Source organism: Pyrgilauda ruficollis, unplaced genomic scaffold (assembly GCF_017590135.1).
Source record: "Pyrgilauda ruficollis isolate IOZ18807 unplaced genomic scaffold, ASM1759013v1 scaffold21, whole genome shotgun sequence".
Taxonomy (NCBI): domain Eukaryota; kingdom Metazoa; phylum Chordata; class Aves; order Passeriformes; family Passeridae; genus Pyrgilauda; species Pyrgilauda ruficollis.
This window is the reverse complement of record NW_024520318.1, coordinates 8,659,913-8,683,559: the sequence shown is the minus strand read 5'-3', so window position 1 is coordinate 8,683,559 and position 23,647 is coordinate 8,659,913. Positions and strand designations below refer to the sequence as shown.

General features: G+C 38.6%; 2 protein-coding genes across 5 annotated transcripts; one reads left to right on the top strand and one right to left on the bottom strand.

The window, feature by feature from the left end:
* LOC121353721 (cytochrome P450 2J2-like) lies at positions 1–8,201 on the top strand. Its single transcript, XM_041467814.1, has 9 exons — positions 1–171; positions 1,175–1,337; positions 1,835–1,984; positions 3,381–3,541; positions 4,408–4,581; positions 4,812–4,953; positions 5,616–5,803; positions 5,918–6,059; positions 7,828–8,201. The coding sequence occupies exons 1-9, from the start codon at positions 1–3 to the stop codon at positions 8,004–8,006; spliced, it is 1,470 nt and encodes a 489-aa protein (XP_041323748.1). The 3' UTR covers positions 8,007–8,201.
* A 198-nt stretch (positions 8,202–8,399) lies between these two features.
* Positions 8,400–21,788, bottom strand: CAPN10 (calpain 10). Of its 4 annotated transcripts, none has more exons than XR_005955199.1 (13): positions 21,138–21,510; positions 19,668–19,799; positions 19,219–19,415; positions 17,747–17,964; positions 17,088–17,229; positions 15,452–15,618; positions 14,609–14,892; positions 13,937–14,139; positions 13,325–13,580; positions 12,088–12,287; positions 11,400–11,445; positions 9,323–10,054; positions 8,400–8,643 (listed from the first exon to the last, which is right to left on the bottom strand). XR_005955199.1 is itself a non-coding variant. In XM_041468027.1 (13 exons), exons 2-13 carry the CDS (start codon positions 21,279–21,281, stop codon positions 10,025–10,027), a joined length of 2,019 nt encoding a protein of 672 aa, XP_041323961.1. In that variant the 5' UTR covers positions 21,282–21,345; positions 21,719–21,788; the 3' UTR covers positions 9,080–10,024. The 4 variants fall into 4 exon arrangements, 2 of the variants coding, with proteins under 2 accessions (XP_041323961.1, XP_041323962.1); XR_005955200.1 differs by lacking the exon at positions 8,400–8,643 and having other exon boundaries at positions 9,080–9,471; positions 9,903–10,054; XM_041468027.1 differs by lacking the exon at positions 8,400–8,643 and adding an exon at positions 21,719–21,788 and having other exon boundaries at positions 9,080–10,054; positions 21,138–21,345.
* Between the last annotated feature and the right edge of the window lie 1,859 nt (positions 21,789–23,647).

The window sequence follows — 23,647 nt, the reverse complement described above, 5'->3', positions numbered from 1 at the left end:
ATGTTGGGGATTACTGAGATTTTCATAGCTCTAGTAGCGTGTCTCCTGATTTTGCAGTTCCTCAGGCTGCAATGGATACGTACCCAGCTTCCTCCAGGACCAGCTCCTCTCCCCATCATCGGAAATTTGTGGCTGCTGGACTTCAAACTGCGCCGAGAAACTCTCAGCAAGGTACTTATTTATCTCTGTGGCTGCAAATCAGTCTGAATCTATTTTAACTTAAATTGTGCATTGCATAGGAACAGCCTAAAATGCTATTTTTTTAAACCTCAAGTTTGATTACCAGCCAGTTTCAAAGACTCTGAGGACCCTGCAGTATTAAAAAGATTTCTGAGTAATAAACATCACTATTGCTTTAATCCTTGCTATTTTCTCTCTCTTTTGGTTACATTCTCACAAGCACTGTCATAGAATGGTATTTCATTGGCAGTTTCACTGTTTCTGTGTTATATCCAGCCCTGTAAGCCACTTCTAGCAGAGCTTTCCTTTCCTGACACCTATGTCACTGGAACATCTCCATTAGAAGATCAAACATGTACCTTAAACAGACACTTTTTTAACTTGTTTTTACAGCAAAAAGATTTCTTATCTGCCATAAACAGGTTACTGCTAAAACAAACAGGAAAATCTGATTGCTATTATGTTTACAACACAACCAATCAAAACTAAGTAAGGAATCTGCTTCCCACTATTAGAAGGAAAAATATAAGCATGATGTGAGGAATGACAACAGAGGAAAATAAGAAAAATCCTGTGGAAGCTATAGCAAAGAAAGCAAGAACATTTCTTTGCTTTCTTTGTAAGCTAGAGACAAGAAAATACCATCATTTTGTACCATTAATAAAATAAAGAGAAAAGCTCTGGGATTTTGCCTGTAACAATCTGTTCTTTGATTCATAGCTAACAAAGTAACCTGCTGGTTTTCTTTCTGTAAAATTTACAGAGGTGTTCTTCTGAGAGATGTCCTTAGCATCTATTCCATAAAGAACAATTACACTTCTGTTCCCAAAGCACATTAATAACAGAAAGATAGTTTTTTCCTAAAACCTGAAATTCAATTTGATGCCAACAAATGAGTTTAGTTACAACTACAGAAAACTCTTAAATAAATTGATATTTTAGTGCATGCTTTCCCTGGTTTATAGTTACAAATTTCCTGTTTTCAACTCTTCAGTTAACCAACCTCTATGGAAATATCTACACACTGTGGATGGGACAGACACCGCTGGTTGTGCTGAATGGATACAAAGCAGTAAAAGATGGCATTGTCACCCACTCAGAAGAAGTTTCTGGAAGACCTCTCACCCCTTTCTACAGGGATATGATGGGTGAGAAAGGTACAAAGTGTTGCACAAGAATGAGCTAGAACAAGGTGTAAAGAAGGAAGATGTTTTCTTGCGCACACACATCAGCTACTGCTGTACCAGGGCATAACTGGGCTCTCACTGCAAAAATGTTTCATGCAGTGCTAAGCACGTTAAGGAAAAGCCAAAAATTCATAGTCTTTTAAAGCACATCACTCAGTCTTTTTCCTTCCCAATAAATCCAAAGGAATACTTGCCTGGAGAAGCTGCCCTTCAATTGTATCATTTCTAAACCAGGAGACTGCTCATGTAGAAGATATCTACAGACAAAGCTGTTCAGACCTCACACCAAAACCCACTCAGCTTCCAAGGACACATTTAGGAGCAGCTGGTTGTCTAAAATCCTCAGAGGCAAAAATTCAGCTTCTAAAATCTAAAATCAGTGTATGTTGTTAGTGAAATACCACCTCATCTAAATCAAAAAGGATTTCCCCTCCCAGCAATGAACTAAATGTTTGTGTATTTTTCAGGTATTTTCCTGACAAATGGCCACACCTGGAAGCAGCAGAGACGCTTTGGCATGACAATTATAAGAACTCTGTCACTTGGTAAGAACAATTTGGAGCATCAAATTCAAAGAGAGGCCTGTCACCTTGTGGATATCTTCACAAATACAAAAGGTAAATTCACTAGAAGAACAACACTTATAGCTTTTCCTGAAATATCAGAGCTGGTAAAAGTTTCACAGTACATTTTTACAAGTGATATAGATATTGTCAATATTAGTAGAATTTTCACTGGCTTCTTAACTGCATTCTTTGCAAAAAATGTTTTGTCTGCACAGCAGGCAATTAAAATTGTTTGGTTTTAAATAAAGAGAGTTAAAAAAATGTTTATTATCAGCACAGCTGGTAATTATTCTTACACTCAAGGAGTACAGAAAAACCTCCTTAAAGTACACAATGTATGACCTGCTGGAAGTCATTCTAGGACAGCAGGCTTTCAGGATTTGGCAGAGAAAGAACCCCAAAACAAGGAATGTGTCATTCAGTTATCCAAGAAAATCTTCTTTTCAAGGTTTGGATGAAATAGAAACCAATAGAATTTTAGCAAGCTGCCAAAATAAAGCAATTAAATATAAATATTCTGAGCAGCCAAATCCCTCACCCACATCTTGTTCCATGTGAAAACACAGAGAGGTTGCCTGAGGTCTCTCTCCAACTCTCCTTGGACAAGGCCCATCTCTTTTCTGAGAGCAGCATTCACATATCTTTAAAATGTAGGAGATGAAAAAAATAATCTACCTCAAGTCCCTGTACAGCCCAAAGCTTTACCTTCTATGCAATCCTTCTTAATTTTAAACTCAGTAAATGTATTTACTCTTTCCAAGAACAACCAAGGGCATTGGACTGAAGTCAGTGATGTATTTTCCATAGAGGCATACTTCAAAGGTTGTCCTTGCCATTGAAATGTGTATTTAACTTATATTTTTCTGGATTTAATTATTTTCAATGGGAGATGTATTCCACTATATTATATGAGCTTTGCCTTCTCAGTATGTGGAAAAAAAAATACATCTATGGTTGCATTGTTAAGCTGACACTTGAAAACCAAAAAGAGATAAGTCATTTCAACAGAACTAAGAAATGAAAACTCAAGATTTTTTTTCTGGGTTTTTTTGTTTAGGGGTTTTTTTTTTGGAAGAGGGATGAGGATTGTTTGTTTTGGTTTTTAACTGCAAAACTTAAATATCTACTTCCATATTTGAAGTCATATCCTCCAATTAATTGCTTGTGTTTCCACACAACCCAGACCACTAGTCAAAGAAGGGAAGAGACTTGGTCTTCTCAAAACTGATTACCACTGTATTTATAAGAGTAAAGGGCAGATTGAAAATTAAGATTCCGTGCACTTACAATTCATGCAGTTAATATGTACTAAACTAGGCTTCACTTACGTGAAATTTTTCTAAAATAGTCTGATCCCTTGTTGTTTTTACCATTTAAAAAAAAGTCTTCCTCGTTTTTCTTGCTGTAGCCTATTCAGAAGTTCTCACAGCACCTCCCATATTCACAGGCAAACCTTTTGACCCCCACACTTCCATCGTCCGTGCAATTGCAAATATCATTTGTGCTGTTGTTTTTGGTCATTGTTTCTCCAGCGAGGATGAATCTTTCAGCAAACTCATCAAAGCTATTTATTCTGTGATCTACTTTCAAGGTACTATCTGGGGCAGGGTAAGAGCCTACTTTTTTTGTTCCTTAAGGTGCATTTTACAAGTCAAAAGAAATTAAAAGTCAGAGACAATTATTCACAAACATTTTCATTTCCAAATATACCATTGTTCTACAAGCCACAGTGAAGTAATAAATCAATACATACTTGGTATATGTAATTATTGGCTTCTAATTCTTCTTCATGTCTGTAAATCACATCCTAAAATTAAAATTCTAGATCATCGCTGCTTTTCCCAGACTTCCAATGAGCAATTATTCGCAGAATACTGTGTATTTAAAATTCTTAGTTCTTAAAATGAAAGCAGCTTCTAAAATTTCACCTTCATTTAGTCTTGCAAATCTAAAAAGGCAGTTAATAAGAACCAAATCTTAAAATTGCTGCTCTTTTGAAAAGAAATCTTGTTCCAATTCATATTACCATCAAGATCTCAGTTATTCTGAGCTTTCTGTAGAAAGATACAGGTTACAACTTCATCACACCAAGAAGAATATTTTTTAAGTTCTTGAAACCCTAGCTATTGTTTAACTTGTGCAGATTTTGGCACACTGGCATTGCAAGAGACTATCAGGTTCTTCATAAAGGGATGCCTAAAAAAACCAAAAAAATTACAGCAAAAAAGTCAAGGTTGAGAAAAATCTGTTTGTGAGTCAGATTCAGCACTCAATTACTCATGCATTTTCAGAACCCCTGTTACATTATTAAGTATTGATCCAAAAAGTAAAATATAATCATGATCCCAGTATTTCACCTCTCTTACTTGTGTCTGTTGCCTCTCATCCCAATTAGGTTGCCCACGTGTTGTGGTGACTTGACAGTAATCAGGAAATCAGAGCTGGGATCTGACCCTCTTTGTTTAACTCCACAGCTGTACGATGCTTTCCCATGGCTCATGCACCATCTCCCAGGGCCTCATCAGGAGGTGTTTGCATACAACGACTTCATGCACAGATTAGTCATGGAGGAGGTTCAGGCTCATGAGAGACAGAACACAGGTGATCCACAGGACCTCATTGACTTTTACCTGGCTCAAATAACAAAAGTAAGCATCTGTTTATCACACTCTCCCCTCCTTGGCTTCAATGCCTATTACAAACACTTGCTGTTCCAATAAGTGACAAAGGATTTTTACATGCACACTCTATTTGTGCAGCACTGAAGGTGTTTGATTTGATGGGCTGCATACTGTTATCAAACAATGACAGTTTCTATGTGACTGGTGAAATATCTGAAATTTCTATTTCATAGTCTTCTTGTGAATATGCCCTACAGACCAAGGATGACCCTACTTCTACATTCAATAAAGAAAATATGGTTCAGACCGTGGTTGATCTTTTGCTGGGAGGGACAGAAACAACAAGCACCACCCTTCTTTGGGCACTGCTCTACATGGTACAATACCCAGAAATACAAGGTGAGCAAATGCACTACCAGAGAGAGCTGCATTCAACACCACAATGAACATCATTAGTGTAAGTATTAGCTCAATCACTTGTAAGACATCAAAAAAACCTCAGCTGTGCACATGAATGGTGGTATATCAGCAACTGAGATCAAGAAAATGGAAGGTCAATAAATGAAACAAACAGGTGCTTCCCCATCTGGTTCATCAGCAACACTAGCAGAAATTAGCAGTAGCCACAGTTTTACCTCACTAGAAGGGATTGGCGAGATAGAATAACAAGTTAAAGACATTTCATATGCAACGTAGTCTCCTCCTAACCTTCTAAGTAGAAAAGTTTTAAAATATGCCTGATCTGATACATATTTATAAACAATGGAAATTATACCTGTCATTTCAAATTTTAATCCATTTTTTGAAACACAGAATTGTACTATCCTCATCACCAAGTAGGTGTCTTAAATGAGACACCATCCTGTGATTCAGGGAGATGCACTTCCTTGATCAACAGAAACCTACACAGCAGTCAAACCACATGCCAACCATCTCATAGCAACATAAATTCTTTTATTTCTTCAGACAGAACATTCTCACACAAAAATCTGCTGGAAATAAAGGAGGGAAGGAGGGGGAGTGCAGAAATGGGAAATGAGAGTATTTTCATGTGTCTGCAGAAAAGGTTCAGAGAGAGATAGAGGCTGTTCTGGAACCCTCCCATGTCATCAGCTATGAGGACCGTAAGAAGCTGCCCTACACAAACGCTGTGATCCACGAGGCTTTGCGCTACAGCAACGTCACCTCTGTCGGGGTCCCTCGACAGTGCCTGAGGAGCACAACTCTGCTGGGGTTTCACATTAAAAAGGTACAGAGGATACCCCCCTCTTTCTTACATCTTTGAGCTGTTAATATTTGCCATTTATACAGCACAGAGAGAAGGAAAATCTACAGAAAATAAGATCTCTGCTGCTTCCTGCAGGGCACGCTTGTGTTGCCAAATCTGCACTCTGTGGTGTATGACACTGAGCACTGGGCAACCCCTTGGAAGTTCAACCCAGATCATTTCCTAGATTTGGATGGCAACTTTGTGAACAAAGAGGCATTCTTACCTTTCTCAGCAGGTAACACCCTGACCTTGAATATTCCTGCTTACTCTATTTTGCAGCAAGAGTAAAAATACTATTTCTAAGATCTAAAATATTAAAAATATACATTTATAAAAATATATTTGACTAGATTGACTATTTGACTGATTTGAAAGATCTAAAGTCAGGTCTTTTGCTGTAAGAGCCACAAATATTGTGCATTTTGTATTTTTCATATATTCAAACAGAGGATAAGTATGGCTGGGAGACACAATGCTCCTTGGCACAATGCCAATGTTCCTTGGCATATGCAGGGTTCCTACCATAAGGATATCTGAGCTTCTTATCTCCTAATGTGTTAAATCAAGGCAATTCTCTGTTAAATCAATGTAATTCTCCTAAGTCAGGAAATTTATTTATTTTCACCTTACAAAAAGGAAGGCCAGTGACAAAAGAAACAGGATTTTTCAAAACATACAGAGAAAATCTGTGAAGAAGTAGGAAACCAAACCTCAGTCTCCCAAATCCTACATTAATAGTCTAGCACCATGTTTTTGCGTATCTGTAGAAAATTAGCAAAATCCAGTAGATTTTGTAGGTTTTCAGTAGAATTCTATTAGGTAACTAAAAAAATTTAACTTTTCAAAAGCATATTCCAATGTACGACTTAACTAACTTACAGTGCAAAATGCAGGGATTCAAAGATATGGAGGGGGAAAAAAGAGGGGGGGAAAGAGTGAAAAGCACTATAAAACAACTCTAGTGAGTTTCTCTATTCTACCAGTTTCTCCAACAAACTGATTATGAAAACCAGCAGCACAAAAGAGGAAAGTGGTATCATTACTAAAAATTCACAATAAAACCACTGGGAAACAGCTGAGGGGTTTTTTTTTTGTGTTACTGTGACATTATACTACTACACACTTCTTGTAGAGAAATAGCAAAGAGCATACTGAGCAACACATGGTCAGGTTAAATGCAGTAAACCCAGATTTTTTTTTAATTGCCTATATTGTCTGTAAATCCTAAAATCATCTTTGCAAAACAGGTACTTATCATCTTACCTTCTTCACTCACCAAATGGCTATGAATTGAGACAACTAATTTGGGCTCCCATTTCAACTGTGACATAGGACTATTTCTTTAACTTGTTCTGGTTGTTTTCTGTTTATGTAATCTGAGTATTTATATATCCTGAATACCTATCTTTGGGGGTTTTAGCCTGGAATATATGGATATCCTGAAATATTCTGTGTAAACAATATGCCAAAATGAGTCACTGAGTCTATACATCACTGCACATTTCACTCCCTTACCTCTGACAGTGTTAGGGCTACAAGGACCCAATATACCCTTCTGAATTTCTGTTAAAGAAATACTGATTACAGCCTTCTCCTTGGCTTCAGAACTGCATCCCACGATGCTCCAGCCCTCCCTTCTTAACAACAAAATAAGGCTCTGAAATATACGAATCTTTTTAAAATTGGGGTTAGCTAAGAAGCAATTCATGGCTCTCACAAAAAGAATTAACAATGGAAAGGGAGAATTGCATACATGCTCCAGGGGTGAAAAAAGATTAAACAAACCCAATCAAAACACCAAATCAAACACTTGACAGAGGTGCACAGTTTCTCAGTTAAATGTTTCCACACTCTCCTCCTAAAGCGTCTTCTGTTCTTACAGAAGGAAATAGGAGATAATTATCTTACATTAATAGAATTTATGGAACTCAGCAGAATTTTGTGCAAAATTCTTTTACAGAATTTAACTTTACTCAGCCAACTCTTTTGATTTTCCTCTGTAGGGCACCGTGTATGTTTGGGGGAACGGATGGCACGAGTTGAACTGTTCATCTTCTTTACCAATCTCCTTCGGGCCTTTACATTCCAGCTCCCTGAGGGGGTGAAGGAAATCAGTCTGGAGTACATTTTGGGTGCAATACTGCAGCCACATCCATATAAACTCTGTGCTGTTCCACACTAGTCTGCAATACACTAAAATGCTGAGAGCTTCAACCTGTTAGTAAGTGCAGATCCTTTAAAAACACGCTTCACTATCTCAATTCTCATCTACTGAACTTTCTGAAATGAAAGTCTACTTGCAAAACTCACATAATTGAGTCTTAGGTATACACAAACACACAGTATTTCCAAATAAATGTATTTTCACACTCACAGTAGCATTGAATTAGCTGTAGGATGCTAGAGAAATGGCCTGTATCAAGTAGTTTCCTGCATGTGTGCTCTGTCAGGTATCACACTCTTAAAATGGGACAACTGTTCATTTAGGATGCTTGAGTAAAATCTGCTGTTCCTCTTCTGAGTACACAGGTCTTTTCTTAGCTCTTCTTGCAGGAGGTAACAGAGCATACACACACTTAGTGTTGATTCCTTTGCCTTTCACTCTCCCACAAAGCATTATATAGTGTAGCATAAACTTCACTCACACAAAAATGATTGTAGTAGGGGGCCTCTCATAACCACAGCCCATTTAGGAAATCCTTACATCTTTTTTTTCACTTCCTCAGTATCCAATTTCTATTTCACCACAAGTAGGGTCCATGCACTTTCACAAACATTTCCTTCTGTTTAGAAACATTGTTGTATGATCCAATAATTTCCTATTTGAAGAGAAAGGAACAGCTTTTCAAGAAATTAAGAAAATAAACGAAGATGTCAACAGTTGTTTTAGTAGGTACAGTAGAGATTTATTACTCACGGCGTTTTCTTTTGTTCTTTTTCCACATCAACAGATGTGGAAGGTTTTGACCATGTAAAATTCAGCCAAAAGCTTCCTAAATCCTTTCAAATTTTCAAAGTTCATCAGGAGCTAGCAGAAATTCTGACAGGATGTAGTTAAAAGCAAAAGCAGAATTCTACATAATTCTGGGACATAAAACTAATGGAAGACTTGATTGTCCTCACAAGTATTTCCAATTATTCCCTTCCACTAAGTGAAACCTCAGGGCTCTAACACATGGTAATGTTTGCTACCACAGAACAAATGCATACTTGACATCATTGAAATATTTCACTTTTTAAATAAAAGTCATTTTAAAACTTTCAATGTCACTTTATTTTCATTGAGGAAAATATAACATTTAAAAAATCCTGCTTGAATAAGAAACACTTTCAAACATAAATTAAGAAAAAACTTTTAAACTGCACGTTTCTTGCAGCAAGGGCAGCTCTTCCGTAAAACACATTCTTACAGATTTACAAAAGCAGTCTGACAGGATAGTTCAAAAGCTTTCAAGTCTTGTCTTTTTTATTTCTGGCATTCATTAAAGAAAAACTCACCAAAAAAATCTTTCCTTTGAACCCACCATCTGCTTGGTTCCATAGAGGGCCCAAGGTAAAGTGCTCAGCAGCAGAACTGGCAGTGTCAGATACAAACTTGAACTTTTTCTACTCCAGTGCATTTTGTTGGTTCTTGAGGTATATCCTACCTAAAAAACAAACTCCAGTTTTTCTTCTATGTTCACCATCCCTTTGGTCACATGAAGTTATTCAGTCAGGCTGATTTTTTTACCCCCCAATAAAATATTATTTTGCAATCATAGAATGGTTGGAAGGGACCTTAAAGATCATCTTGTTCCAAACCCCCTGCCATGGGCAGGGACACATTCCATGAGACCAGGGTGATCAGGGCTCCATCCAACCTGGCCTTACATGTAAGTTTTATGGTTCTCTTCCAAAACCATAGCTTGGGTGAAAACATGCACATGTTCTTCACCTGTATTTTTGAAGAACTGAGGTACATGATAATTTGCTGTACAATGCTCCTTCTAAAAATGTGGGAAGACCAAATATTCAGAGTGTTCATGATTAAAGGAGGTATTTTTTACAAAGAAGTCGTTACAGGCCTGACAGTTGGTACCAGTGAAAAACAGCTGGGCTAAAAGCATCTTGTTATTCCATTTAAAACTGAGAAGAGCAAGTGATGAGGCATTCTCCTTGGCTTCCCGATGTTTCTTGAAAAGACAGTGTCAGAATTCCACACTACCTTTTCATCACAGTTGTAAAGGAAACCTATAAGAAAATGTGCAATACAGAGAAAAAAGCTATTTCATCAGGGTTTTTTTGTAAAGAAGAAATTAAAGTGAATCAGACAAAAAAATATTTAGAAACTAAGAAACCAAAATGCAAGCTTTTCATCTGAAACACCCTTTAAAAAAAAATCAAAATCTTTAAAACTCATAAATCCTATCACTTCAGTAACTAGAGAACATAGTTAAACTTTTAGAAAAATACACTGACATCCAGATCAGCTGTTGTTACACGTCTTTTAGAAACCACTAGCCCAAAGTGAGGCAGACTGCCTGAAACCCTCACGAGCTAAACCCCTGAAAGTTTTAAGTCCAGTCTTTAGAAATGCCCATATTGTTGAAGGTTAAATTCAGACATTAATTTCTCCCACTGATAAGAAAAATATTACTGCAATTTCCAGATTCTTGAAGCTGTCCTAAAGAATCTAAATTGTTTGTTTCTTTGATTCTGTTTCAATAAATAATATAAAGAAACATAAGTTTGAATAGATTCCTTTTGATGGCCTTGCAACATTTTGTTCTCAAAACAATGGTAACAAAGGCCCTTCATTACATAGTTCAGCTCCTAAATATTAAAGTAACAGGAACCATATGGAAAGTACACACAGGTCTGTGCCCACTTTGTGAAGCACACAAAATCCATACAGTTTGTGTGGTTTTAAGAAAAAAATGTAATCACTGGTCAACATGATCCACACTCAGAAAACGAGTAAGCCAATTCTAAATTCAGGTGAAGAGTTTTTCCTACAATTTTTGTTTTGTTCAAACCTCAAAGGGAAAGACCCAAGTATCTAGATGGTCTGGTTCCACCTAATAAGCAGAGTGTTATCAAAGACATGTTTTGATCCACTAACCAAATCATGTTCAAGCCACTGTTAAAATAATACTTTATTTTTTAATTAAAAACATTTTAACCAAGGTTCTCCTCTGTACCCAGTAAAAACACCAGAAGTATTAGTTACTCAGTATTCACATCCAACCCTTTGATACTACATGCCTATCTGATCAAACAAAACAAAACCAGAATCTGAATTAGATGTCATCAACTTGATCAAAACAACTTGCACTCCAGGAGGGATTATAATGGTGTGATACTGTATAGGCTGACTGTAGGGAAACAAATAAAAGCCTTATCTTCTCATTTTGCTGTGCTTTCCTAAGCCTTTACAACACTATAACATCATTAGAATTTCAAAATCGCAATACAGAGGATACCAAATATCAAAACCAATTAGATGGAGAAAGGATACTATGTTTTAACTTGTACAGTTAAAACAAGCAGATCTGTGGTGACACCAAGAATGAATACATCAAAATATATCACTTACCTCTTGTAATACTTGTCCAAGTGTCTCCTGGCTGTGAATGCGCTTCCTGTTGAAAACCCAAACCACACTTATTTCTGCACAAAGCATTGGGAATGTTGCAAATATCAAGTATTTATCCCACTTCAAAAAGAGAAGTTGTATCAGGCTTCATTGCACATCCTTTCCCTTAGCAAATCTTTCTGCAACTCTATTGAGTCTTACTGCAGTCTCATGGAATTTACAATTCTGATTCAGAGCTGTTGTCATTCACATCATAGTTAGGAACTACCTGGAATAAGGGTGGCTACTTATTGCATTTTCTCAAAAACAACTCTGAAGTTTAAAAGGCATTGGTAACTTTCAGCATAAATCCTAACACTGATGATTAATTACTTAAGTAATTAATTACTTAAGTGTCATCTCCTCCAGCAAGAGACATCTGATAGTTACCAAGTGATGCAAGAAGATTTAACAAATACTACCTTCTTAAGTCATTCTTCCAACATAAACAAAGTGTAAGCAGTGGCAAGCATTTTGCTTCTACATATAGCACTAAGCAGGCAAACAACAGAAATACAAAGACTTCACAAAAAGTTTCCATCAAGAGAATATGTTACTGCCTGTTGAAAATATGCAGTCATTTCCATGCATCCTGTAATACATGCACTAAAAAGACTAGAAAAGCAAATAAAAGGCAACATAATTTTACCTGTCTATTTTGGTTGCTATGACCACTGTAAAATTGCCTTCTGTATTGGGCAAGTATGTAGAAGGTATAATGACATAACTTCCTGCAGGAAGCCTGCAAAGTCTGCTGACTTCCTGGGAATAGCAGTGAGGAACACAGCTCACCAGTGGCTCCAAGTGTACAAAAGAAGTAGTTTGTGGTTTCCAGCTGCTGTTAGGCACCTGCAAAAAAGAATGCAAACATGCCTACTGTTTCATCTGTTTCAGTCTCACAAAGTTTCATTCCTAGGACACCACACTGTGATATGGTCCATCTTTATTCCAAATACTCACTCTGCTGTACAGAGCTAGTGAGAAGAGGAATGGAAAAGCTTCCAGAAAACCCAGATGGCAGTATTAAGAACAGATGAATCATTCCTAGCCTGTTTGTAAACAATGCATAGAACCCACTACACACATAGCTCTGTTTTCTAACCTCACTCTTCCCTGCTGCAGCCTAAAGCACTTGTTTTCTGCCTCAGGGATCTGATGAACAGACTGTGTCCTTCCTATATCTAGTAGTCATTCCTGTACTAAAAAGTCTTATTAGACTTCATCTCAGTCTCCTATAGGAATATACAAAATGCCAATCTTCCTTCACATATTGTGTACTTGAAGTTTTATGATTACTTCTGGTGGCCAACTCCAGACTTTTCACTTAAACAACACCTTTTTTTTGAAGCATGTTTTCTAAAAATAAAGCTACCTTTCTCTGCTAAATATTACTTAAGCAGTAGCTTCTCTGGTTACATTTATGCAGTTGAACACTGGCACACACATGTTGAATCTGTATCTATCCATATCAAATCAAATCTTGTTTTGTTTGTGATCACCTGCTCAAGATATCACAGTCCTTTTGATCCAATATCATTTGCCTATGGACATTTAATTATTAGACACAAAGAAAGTAAGTTTTTGTGATGAATTACCAAAAGGTCTGGTCCTCAATTACATCAAGAATTCTTTACAAATCCTCAAAAGAGTTCATCATTGCTAAAACTAATTAAGAACCTTGTATGAATTCAGTGGAACCAATTATCTGGTTACTATGCTATGTAACTACCTAAGTTATTCCATATCTTTCATGGGCATTACTTCCCAGAGTCAGTCTGTGTTTCTCCCAGAAGCAGCAAGTCCCTTGCAAACTGCAAGGAGCCCTGTGCTGCCAGGCTAACCTTCACCCCTGGCAAACAAGCAATCTTACTGACCAGAAGCCTTACCTGGAAAATATGGAAACCTATTGGACAACACTTGCTATCCAGGCAGTGCTGACGGAGGGTGACTTTCACACTGCTTTTCTCTGGTCCTGCAGGAATGGAGAGGGGAAAGCAGGGATTGGTATGGAAGGAGGGGAAGTTCCTGCTACCTCCAGCATTTAGCCCATTCTTCCAGCATCCATGCAGCTGCACTGTCTCCCATTCACCAGCTGGGAGTTCTTCACAGAGGGCAGCATCCATGGGTGGTGGCTTTAGTTCACTATCAAACATAAGGGAGAAAAGAAACAAAAATGTATAAAACACATACTACCAGAATATAAACAAGTCTGACCAGCTTTTAAACAGCTGCCAACACTACATTTTGCCTCTACATATAGCACTAAGCTGCAGTTTAGAGTAAAGATGCTACTTCTTGTTAGTATTTCAACAAGAGGTAATAGCAGTTTCATGACAAAAACAAGGAGCTGGGAAACTTGCATGGATTCAAAGACAATACAATGCTGTTATACAGCACTCTGCACAATTCTTCAAAATATTTTGAACATTTCCACTTAGTGCTATACTTGTATTTATGTCAACAATTTTAAGAACTATTCTGTTTTGTTTTAAACCTACCTGAGAGAGATCCTTCCCGATGAAAATACTCGAAGCAAGAAATTCCCTACTGCATCTTTCAGAAAAGTGCTGGGAACAACAAGATAAAAGCCAGGTGAAAGGTCACAGCACACATGGACTTCTCTATCGTAGGAATGGCAGACGGTACCTACAACTGGAGGAGCAGAGAGGGTCTTTGGAAGGTTAAATCGTTTCTTCTCCACCTAGAATAGATGCATAATGATGTGTGGTGGTTTAGGAAAAATGAGTAGCTTGTAATAAAACTAAAAACTATCAAATATTGTTCAAAACATTTTTAAACATGCATAAGTTTACAAATGAAACAAAGGCAAGAGTATGAGCAGATGACCTGAACATCAAAGAGAAGCAGGAAGAGTTAATATTCAGGAGTAAATTTAGGAATGGCTGCAAGTAATCAGCCCAAAATGTCATGCACTAGTTTGGAACAATCCCAAGTGCTCAGTGATAAGAAGAAAGTACTAGTCCAGTAATAGTTTGTACAGACAGTAACTGTGAGATAAACAGAACCATTCCAGCATAAACCAGAGACAGAAAATTTGCAACCAGTTGAATCGTATCACTGGCATGGGAAATGAATAATTTTACTCAAATGTTTCAGTAATGCTTTTAAACTTCTATTTGCAAAGAGAAAAAATGTCACTTTTGTATTACCTTCCAGACATGCAATCCCACAGCCTGGTAATTCTTTCCCTGTATGCCTTCAGTCAAAGATGGATTTTCCTCTGCTAGGCGGGTTGGATTTTGAATCCTTCCAGCCCAGTCAGTGCTGTATTTCCTGTGTTTCTGCAGCAGAGCAATGCACACCTCACTCGACTCACAGACCCTCAGCCAGAACTTGGGGTTGGTAGGGAAGCTGCTGTTGTTGCGGCAGCCACCTGCAGACTGGCCTCTCACCCAGGATCCAAAGAGATTCTGAGAGTGATACAGCACTCTCTCTAAAAGAAATAAGAAAACAAAATAAGAAATGGGAGGATTTCAGACATGGAAAGCTACTTAATTTTACACAACAGGTATATGGCAGAGATTCCCCAGCCCAAGAAAACATGCTGTGATAGCCTGACACTTCCCCAATGCAAAAATTCACGACCAAGATTTTGAGAAGCATAAAAATTAATGCCACAGTTGACAATAACAGACTGATGACATAATTTTTACAATAAACTGTTACTAGAAATCTCAAGTATATATACCATTAAAAACAAAACATCACAGGGCTGTCCAGAATAACAGCCTTCTAGACAGATTACACTAATCTCTCAACCAACTAGCAAGTAACTAGATTTCCTAGAAATAACAATGGTTTCTCTAAAGATCTTTAATTCCTCTTGTCCTTCTGTTTTTTTAGTAGGGACAGAAAAGGCCAATGGATCTACAGAAGAGGGGAAAACTGAGAAAGAGAAATTATGGTCTAGTTGTACCCATTTGCAACTCAAATAAATTCTTCCCCTTGACATAATGTTATTTGCATAAGAAAAATGCCTTCTCATATCATACCTGTATAGAGGCTCTGAAGTTGTCCTTCCTCGTTGACTGGAAAGCCCACAGTAATCTCATCAAATTCCCTGAAAAATTCCTCTTCATCAACCCAGAATTCTCCTTCTTGGATCTGTGAGAGGAGTTGTGAAGCAACTACTGGATCTAGCTGGTTCCATCCTTGACCACTGCACAAAAGACAGAAGTTAACATTCAGCTCTTTGCCTAGCAGAGTTCAAGAACAACGTTCTACCAAATATCTTATGGAGCACGACAGCAAGAGATTTCTTCATTTTATTGCGAAATAATTGCATTGAAAATTTCTCTGCACATTGCTGGTCAGTGAGAGGGATCATAGGAAACACAAGTCATAACTTATCAAAGAAAACCTAGAAACGGCCTAATACTACACTGGATGCAGAACAGACTTTTGGGTGAAATAGGTGCTTTGTTTACAACAGCTACTACAGTAAGAAGTCTGAGAGCAAAATAAACATTTTTAACTGTTGTTTAAAAATGAGGCAAAAATGTAAAACAAGCTGCATTGTCATTGTTCTGAAAGAATTTTAATGCTTTACAACAAAAACTGACATTTGTATTAAGCAACTTACTACCCTCATGAATCTGCTTGCCAAGTCTTGATAAACCAAAAATTTCAATGCCTCATTATAAACTAGTAGTTTCAACTTTTTTCATTGTTTCACTAGCAAAAAAAGAACAGTTCTGCACTTGAATAAAACAGGATTTTAAGGCCAACCAATGAAATCCCATCCTCTTGCAACTATATGGCAACTTACTCTGACAAAGAAACTACAAGAGACCAAGTGTATAACCAAAACACTCTCAAAAGAAAAACTATCTGCTAAAGTCTCAATAAATGCAATTAAATTATCTTTTTAACTCAAGGAAGAAAAATATTTCTACAAAAATGTTCATGAACATCACCATATTGCTAACATATTTTAATGCTGAATGCTTGTTGCTTAGGTCAAGAATTGCATGTTCTTTTGTATAGTCAAAACATGCTAACATTTTCCAAAATAAGCAAATAGGGTCAGCCCTTTCATTCTTGTTACTTTTCTATTTGAGCTGCTACACATATTTCTGCAAGTCCTTTACAACAGTTCTCTTCTTTATTTCTACTTTATATGGACTCAGATCCAGCTACTCCTACTTCAATCTACAGAAATGTGATCACACAAGCAACAAGCATAAGCATCCTTCCTTCTGCTATAGTTTTATAATTACTCCTTTGCTTGTTTTCTGCAGCTGAGCCAGGAACAAATGAGGAGAGGCAAGTAAAGCTGAATGACTGCAAGAAACAAACATGATCAAAGATACTTAGATCAACGGCAGAACAACAAAGAAGCACCAAAATCAGAAAGTTAGGCAACACCTTCAGCCTGTCTCTATAAAAAGATATGATGATTTGATAAACAAAAAAAAGTTATTAAAAAATTTAGATTGCAAGAACTAGGAGATGAAATTTACTAGACTCAGAAGCAATGAGCTGTGTAAACTCCCAGCTCTCTAAAGAATTGCACACACACTGAAGCCTCTTCTCCTCTGCTGGAGGCTATTAGCAGTGTTTGCCTATGCAATACATAGATAAGTGGTTTTCCACAATGGTTTTCCAAATGAACATAAAACTGCTCACCCCTCACACCAAGGCCCTTTCCAGCACCGCCTCCCCCAAGGATTTCGTATTCGTAGCAGGAAGATTTCCTTGCCTGACACTTCAGAAAGATTCAATGTGTCTATCACAATAAAGGCATGAAATTCTCCTAGTTCACTTGCACCTGAATAGAAAAAAAATACCATTTGAAAATAAATAAAAGAATCTGTTCCATACTTTACAATAACATTAGTGAAAGAAAGCAATTTTGCAATAAAATGAAACTGGTTTTAAATCTGTATTAGAACAGCACAAAGAAACCCCAATCAGTTCATTTTAGTGACTATAAAGAAATAAAGCAACATTGCAAAGTGTATTAACTTGCTCCTTAATCTCAAGTCCCTACAAATTCACTGTGCTAAAATTAATTGAGGTTTTCAAGGTTGTTTTTGAGATGCTTTTTCGAGGGAGTGCATTTTGGGGAGGATGCATTTGTTTTTGAGAACTGACCATATTAGCATCTAATATAAAAAGCACTACTCCAAAGCAGGCCCCATCCTGAACTCATTAGCATCATTAAATCTTCATTTATCCAAACATTTCAAATTGTGCCATGAAACTGGCATGGTACTAGAATCAGCTCTTGTATTTGTTGGCTGCCTTGTGCTTTGAAGCCTGTTAACACAGACATTTGCTATCACCTTGTCTGGAGTTGAGGACTGAACAGCTTATTACACACTGTTCCTTCAGATTCATCAATCTTCTAAACACTGCCTTCTCCAAGACCATGCCAGTCTTCCCTTTCTCCACATTTTTTCCAGGGTCTTTCAGGGTCCATCTTTCAGCAATTCCTCCAGTCAGATCAACCAAAGCATCTGCCACTTGTCCTGCCCACAACTGCTCATAAGATCCATGCACTCTAAAAAATTTAAACAAAAAAATTAGAAAAAGCATGAAGAAAAAGTTTTTACACACAGCAGAACAAAAGAAACACTATTCCTACAGACTTGCAACCCCACTCTGTTATCACAGTAATGACTGTGCCCGACCTCATGACCCAAAGTAGGCAAGAGAAAGCACATACTATTGTATTTATATAGAACACAACAACTAAAGAATATGTAAGCCATTGGATATTCCACTGCTTGATGGGAAGTTTCTTACATTCTCTCTATTCAAAAAACCATTGCCTAGTACTAGTCATTTGTACCCTATTATCTATGCTCTACATTATCTTTTGTGATATACAAACAGCATTCTGTATAAGTAAAAATATTTCTTCCTGTTTAATTATTCTTTATTCACTCTGCACAAATAACTAGAGCAGCACTTCCCTCAACAACCTAAGCAAAGCAAGAGACTGCCCCACCTGATGTAGCAGATGCAAAAATATAGCAGAAGAAGTCAAGACTAAAATAGAATTTTAAGACTGAACAATAAGAGCTCTGCAGGCAACAAATATTACATTTCAAACCTACAGAGAAGTTTTAACACGGCATTAGTGCTTCACAGCTTCTGTTCAACCTACAGTGAAATTACTACATAATTGAAGTCTGCCTCTGCCCTCTGCTGGCAATCATAAAATCTTCTGCTCAGATTCTTTGGGACATTAGATGTTTATCTTACCAGTGCATTTTGTCTCCAAATTGCTTTGTCTATTTGAACAGCTTTTCTGCTGATGTGCCATAAACCACTAAATAGCTGCATTTTCTTTCTAAAACAGTAAACTAACAAATTATACAAAAGTGCAGTGAAACTCACACAACCAAAGCTTCAACTAGCACAAACTCACTAAATGTTGTTGCTTTCTATGAAAACATCTGCATGCTTTCTGCTTTTCATTGAGCTCTCATCTTCCCTAGTAAAACATCTTCCTCTAACAAATTAGATAACTAATGGACAGAGACTTAACAAACATCACTTGAATCCTGAAAATTCATTGCAGCTTACTTTTCAACAGAATTATTTCCCTAAGACTATCTTACTTCAGATGCAACTGGAAGCACACCTTACAGACCTACAGTTTAAAGAGCAAGTTCTGCACAAGCCAGGATGGGACCATCAGCAGCCACAATGCTCAGATCCGTACCCAAAGCAGCTGGGTAAAATAAGCAAGCAGAAGAAATACACCAATATTGTAGTTCTATTTCCATCAACAGCAGCGTTCACATACTTTGCATAAGCTTTTTCCAGTAGTGGAAGCCAAAACAAATCCTCTGTCTGACACTGGGAAAAGCAGAGTTTGCCCCCAAGGCAAGGCAGGCGATCATCAATGGTCACTTCTACCCAGTGGCCAAACTGCCAGACCCGGCACGTGAAGCAGCCTTGATAGGATTCATCTGTCCAGCTGGGCTGACCTGGAGGGATCACCTGCAGGGCAAAAGCCAAAATCAAGGCAAACAATGAATTAACGAATTTCAATTTTTGCAAACAAAACTAGTTTAAAATATACTGAATTTGTATCAGCCATTTGGAACAAACACAGAAAAAATATGATAATAAAAGCAGTGAATCTGAGCATAATGAAGGCACAACACTCGTATGGCAGCCTGGGACTGCAGAACAATACACAAATGTCAATTAGGTGAAGAAAAATTTCTCTAAGAAGAAACTTGTCCATACCTTGTTCAGTAAGTATTTGCTCTTCTGCAAAGCTACACAGGCACACAGGAACCAACAGTCTCCCAGAATTCCTTGTTTCACTTGTACATCCTGCAGATTGTTTGAAAATAACCGAGGAGAGGAACATATGTCCTAAAATGAAAGAAAAGGAGTTAAAGCCAAATCCTACATGACATTCTAAGGAAGTCTGTGTTTCAGGGACTGGGAAGGCTTCAGAGATCTCTCATAAAATAAGGGAATTTTTACTTCTAGAAAATTTCCTTTTCATACACAGCCTAAGTAAGAAGTAACAAATAAATGGCTTGTGGCAGTATTTTGCAGGTACTTCATGAATGTAAACCTAGTTCCCACATTAATTTTAGCACACAACTGTCACCATCAGATGTGACCTTACCAAAAGCAGTAACAAGTGAAAGACAACATAATTCATCAGCTCCTTGCTAGACTTATGATCAACTGTGACAGGGCTGATGCTATCCACATTAAACTGCACATCCCAAGTTACACAATTCTCACAATTAGAACAAGGGAAAAACCTTTCCTAGGGCACAGAAAAATACATTAATTGGTAGCACAAGAGGAAATTTCAGATGCAAAATCCTGAACACTTAATCTGATCTGAAAGTGAGTTTGTGAAATGGTTCTCCTTACATGTAAATACTGCAAGAGATGGAAATTAACTCATCAGCCCTCAGCAGCAATTGAGGTGCAAAGTACAAAAGCAGGAAGCTGCACACTTGACTCCATGAAATCATTTGGTTGCCAATTACACCTGATAACCAAGAGTTCTGTCACTGTCCCACAGACAGCCCCATACACTGGGTAAAAAAATACAACTCAAGACAACATGCTTTTTTCCTCCATTACATTTTTATAGCCTTTGTTCCCCTTCTACACAAAGGCAGTATCATAAATACTTCACCTTAAATGGGTGTACTGCAGAAATGCATTCTAGTGCTTTTAGCTCTAATACAGCTTGCTCTGCAACCCAGCTATAAGTTGAAAAGCAATACAAGTCATATGACAAGTTATAAACTTTAAAAGTTTCCTTTCTTGTTAAAGAAGAAAGCAATCACAAAAAAAAAGGAATAGGCTTCAAAAAATTGTAAAATACAACTACTTATTTTCAAGATCATTATGCAATATATAAAAAATTTTGAAATTACATAATACTGTATTCTAACTTGGTATGCATGTAATTTGCATAATGAAACATATTTATAATAAAATATCTGAATTTCTCCTACTGCCATGAAATTTAAAAACTCTACAAGAGGTTTTAAATCAAGCCTACAAACAAGCTCCTAGACTAAAACTGTAACTCGTGTATTGTTAACACTGACAAACACTGGTTTTATCACTTCTGTATTTCCAAACAAATAAGCAAAAGCAGTAATTCAATGCTAACTTGCATTTACTACCTAAAAGCCAAATTCTGCTAAAATCAGCCTTTTATACCTTAAAACTCACCTTAGGTCTCAACCAAGATATCTCTCCTCTGAATTGGGCAAGCGGGGTACAATAATTAAAAAATATGGAGGTATCACTGGCCGGGAACGCGGGGTCTGTGTAAAGGTCTCTTGCCACCATTAACTGCTTTTTTTCTCCCAGCATTTTCAACACAGCCCTAAGCAGCTTTGCCGGCTATTCCTACGACTTTAAATCGCCCGGCACCAACCTGCAACAGAAGCGAGTATTACCGGGGAATTGCAACAGGGAAACAAACAGGCATGGCGGATTTATTTAGGGATGGACAGCCTCCCGCTGTAACACGGGGCAGCTGGAACCACCGCAGTGTTGCTTCTTGCAGCACCTGAAGCCACCCTACACCGCCCAGCTGGAGAGAAGGGGGCCCATGAGGAGACCTACAGCCGCTCAGGTCCCTTACCCGGCTCTGCGCGCACCCTCCACACAAAGCTACCCCCGCCCCACCCGTTTCCTCACACCCAGCCCGAACAGGGCCCCTCCGCACACGTCGCCTCCTGCCCACCAGCCCCCCGTCCCCACAAGAGGTGCCGGCCCGGCCGCCCCCGCTCCCGGTCCCCCCTCACCGCGGGGCGGTCCCGCCGCCATTGCCCGGGGCGGCCGTAACCCGGCAACGCCGGCACGCGCGGCCCCGCCCGTCTCGAGCATGACTGACGGTGCCGCCGACCAATCAGCAGACGGTACCTGCGCGCGCACCACGCGTTGGCCCCGCCCCCCGGCTGAGGGGAGCAGAGGAGTCCCCGGGATGCGCGAGGTTCCCTGGCCGGGAATACCCGGGGGAAACGGGAAATTGCAAACTGCTTGTGTGAGGTACGGGCTCCTACGGGCGGAAGAAAACTAATCCAAAGTGTTTTCATGAAGATTGTGATGGAGAAACCCAGAGAAATTGCGGGCTCTCATCGAGTGCTTTCCTAACCTCATGGCACAGATCACATTTTCGCATAGTTTAGCACCATATAGTCGTCCACGGGCTGAACCGTCAAAGGTGATATGTTAATTTCCGTATTCTGATAGCTACCGCTGACTAGTGAAATAGAAAAAGTGCCTTAAGAATACTGCCTAGCTCAGGAACAAAGAACAGAAATGCAGAAATAAGGGCCGAACGAGGCCGTCCTTCAGCACACCAGGGTTTTGGGTTTCAGGGCACATGAAGGAGGCTGCTGTCTCTTTCCTGTTTGGGCCTTTCACATCAGTGTTTCTCAAGGAGCTCAGGTGTGGTCAATACAGAAGCTGCTGAGCCACTGTGGAAGGACGACGTGTTTACCAAAAAATCTGCCATCACACTTGCCTGTGATGAAGTGTTTGACTCTAAGGTCACCTAGTCCTTGGGTAGAGAGGTCATCTAAAGGAGAGACCACAGAAAGCACAGGCCTGACTGGTTTTTATCAGACGTTAATGCAGAAATCCTCCCCTCGAGCCAACCCTAGCGGGTGGAAATGCTCTCAGGTAACTGCAGCAGCCGTCTATCACCCTGACATTCAGAAATAGCTTCTCTGCCCCCTGGCCATGCCCGTTGTACAGACACAAGGCTTCTCCCCTGCACACTGCAAATTTAATCAATAAACAAGACTTTTCACGTTGGAGTTTTGACCCTTTTGGGAGCAGAGGAAACATTGCTGGCAGTAAGAATAACCCTCTTGTCCACGGCTCATGCGAGGGAGCTGCAGCTGCACGGCTGTGAGTGAGCAACACAGGAGAGCTCTGTTGGGGGAGGGAAAGGGGAAGAAAAGGCCTCTGTGTCAGGAACAGTGAGGCTCTGATCTGTGTGATTTCACCCCTGCATTCTTTAGGAAAAAGCAATCACACAACTGCATAAATTCCATTAGAGGACCGATTCTAGAAATCAGGATAAATGTTGAGCTCTAACTGTAAATACAGGAGGTCCAGCCTGCAAAAATTAATTAGTTAAATACCTAACTATTTATTTCTGAAGCTATTAGAAGAAGGAAAGGGATTGCTATTATCTTGGTCTCTCAGATACCTGACATGCTTTCTCTGCCCCACTGCAAGGTTGGAAAGGGGCAAATTAATACAGTATACAACTGATGATTTTTTTTTTTTTTTTCTGTTAGCCTGAAACTCTTTGGAAATAGAGAAGCAGAGAACTTTCCCTGTTACCTCTTGGCAGCCCTGCTGGATTAAACTGTTCCTGAAAACACCGGTCTTTTTTGACAAATGTCTTGAAGATAGTATTTTAAGACAAAATTATATTTGCCTTGTTGTCAACTTGTTTCTCAGTGCACTTTAATGTAGGTGCTTAATTTCTCATTGGAAAAGAAGAAAAAAGACTGAGAGGCGTTGAGTCCCATTGCTATAGAAATTTAAAAGGGATTTGTGTCCAGCTTAATAACCAGCTCATTTCCCATTTCACATTTTAATGTGAATTAAGATGATCCTTTAGAATAGTGTTTGATATTTTCATGGTTGTTTGTCAGTTTTTGGGTTTCATCAATCCCATGTTTGCTTTTTTCCCCAGCTCCCAGTGGTTCAAGGAC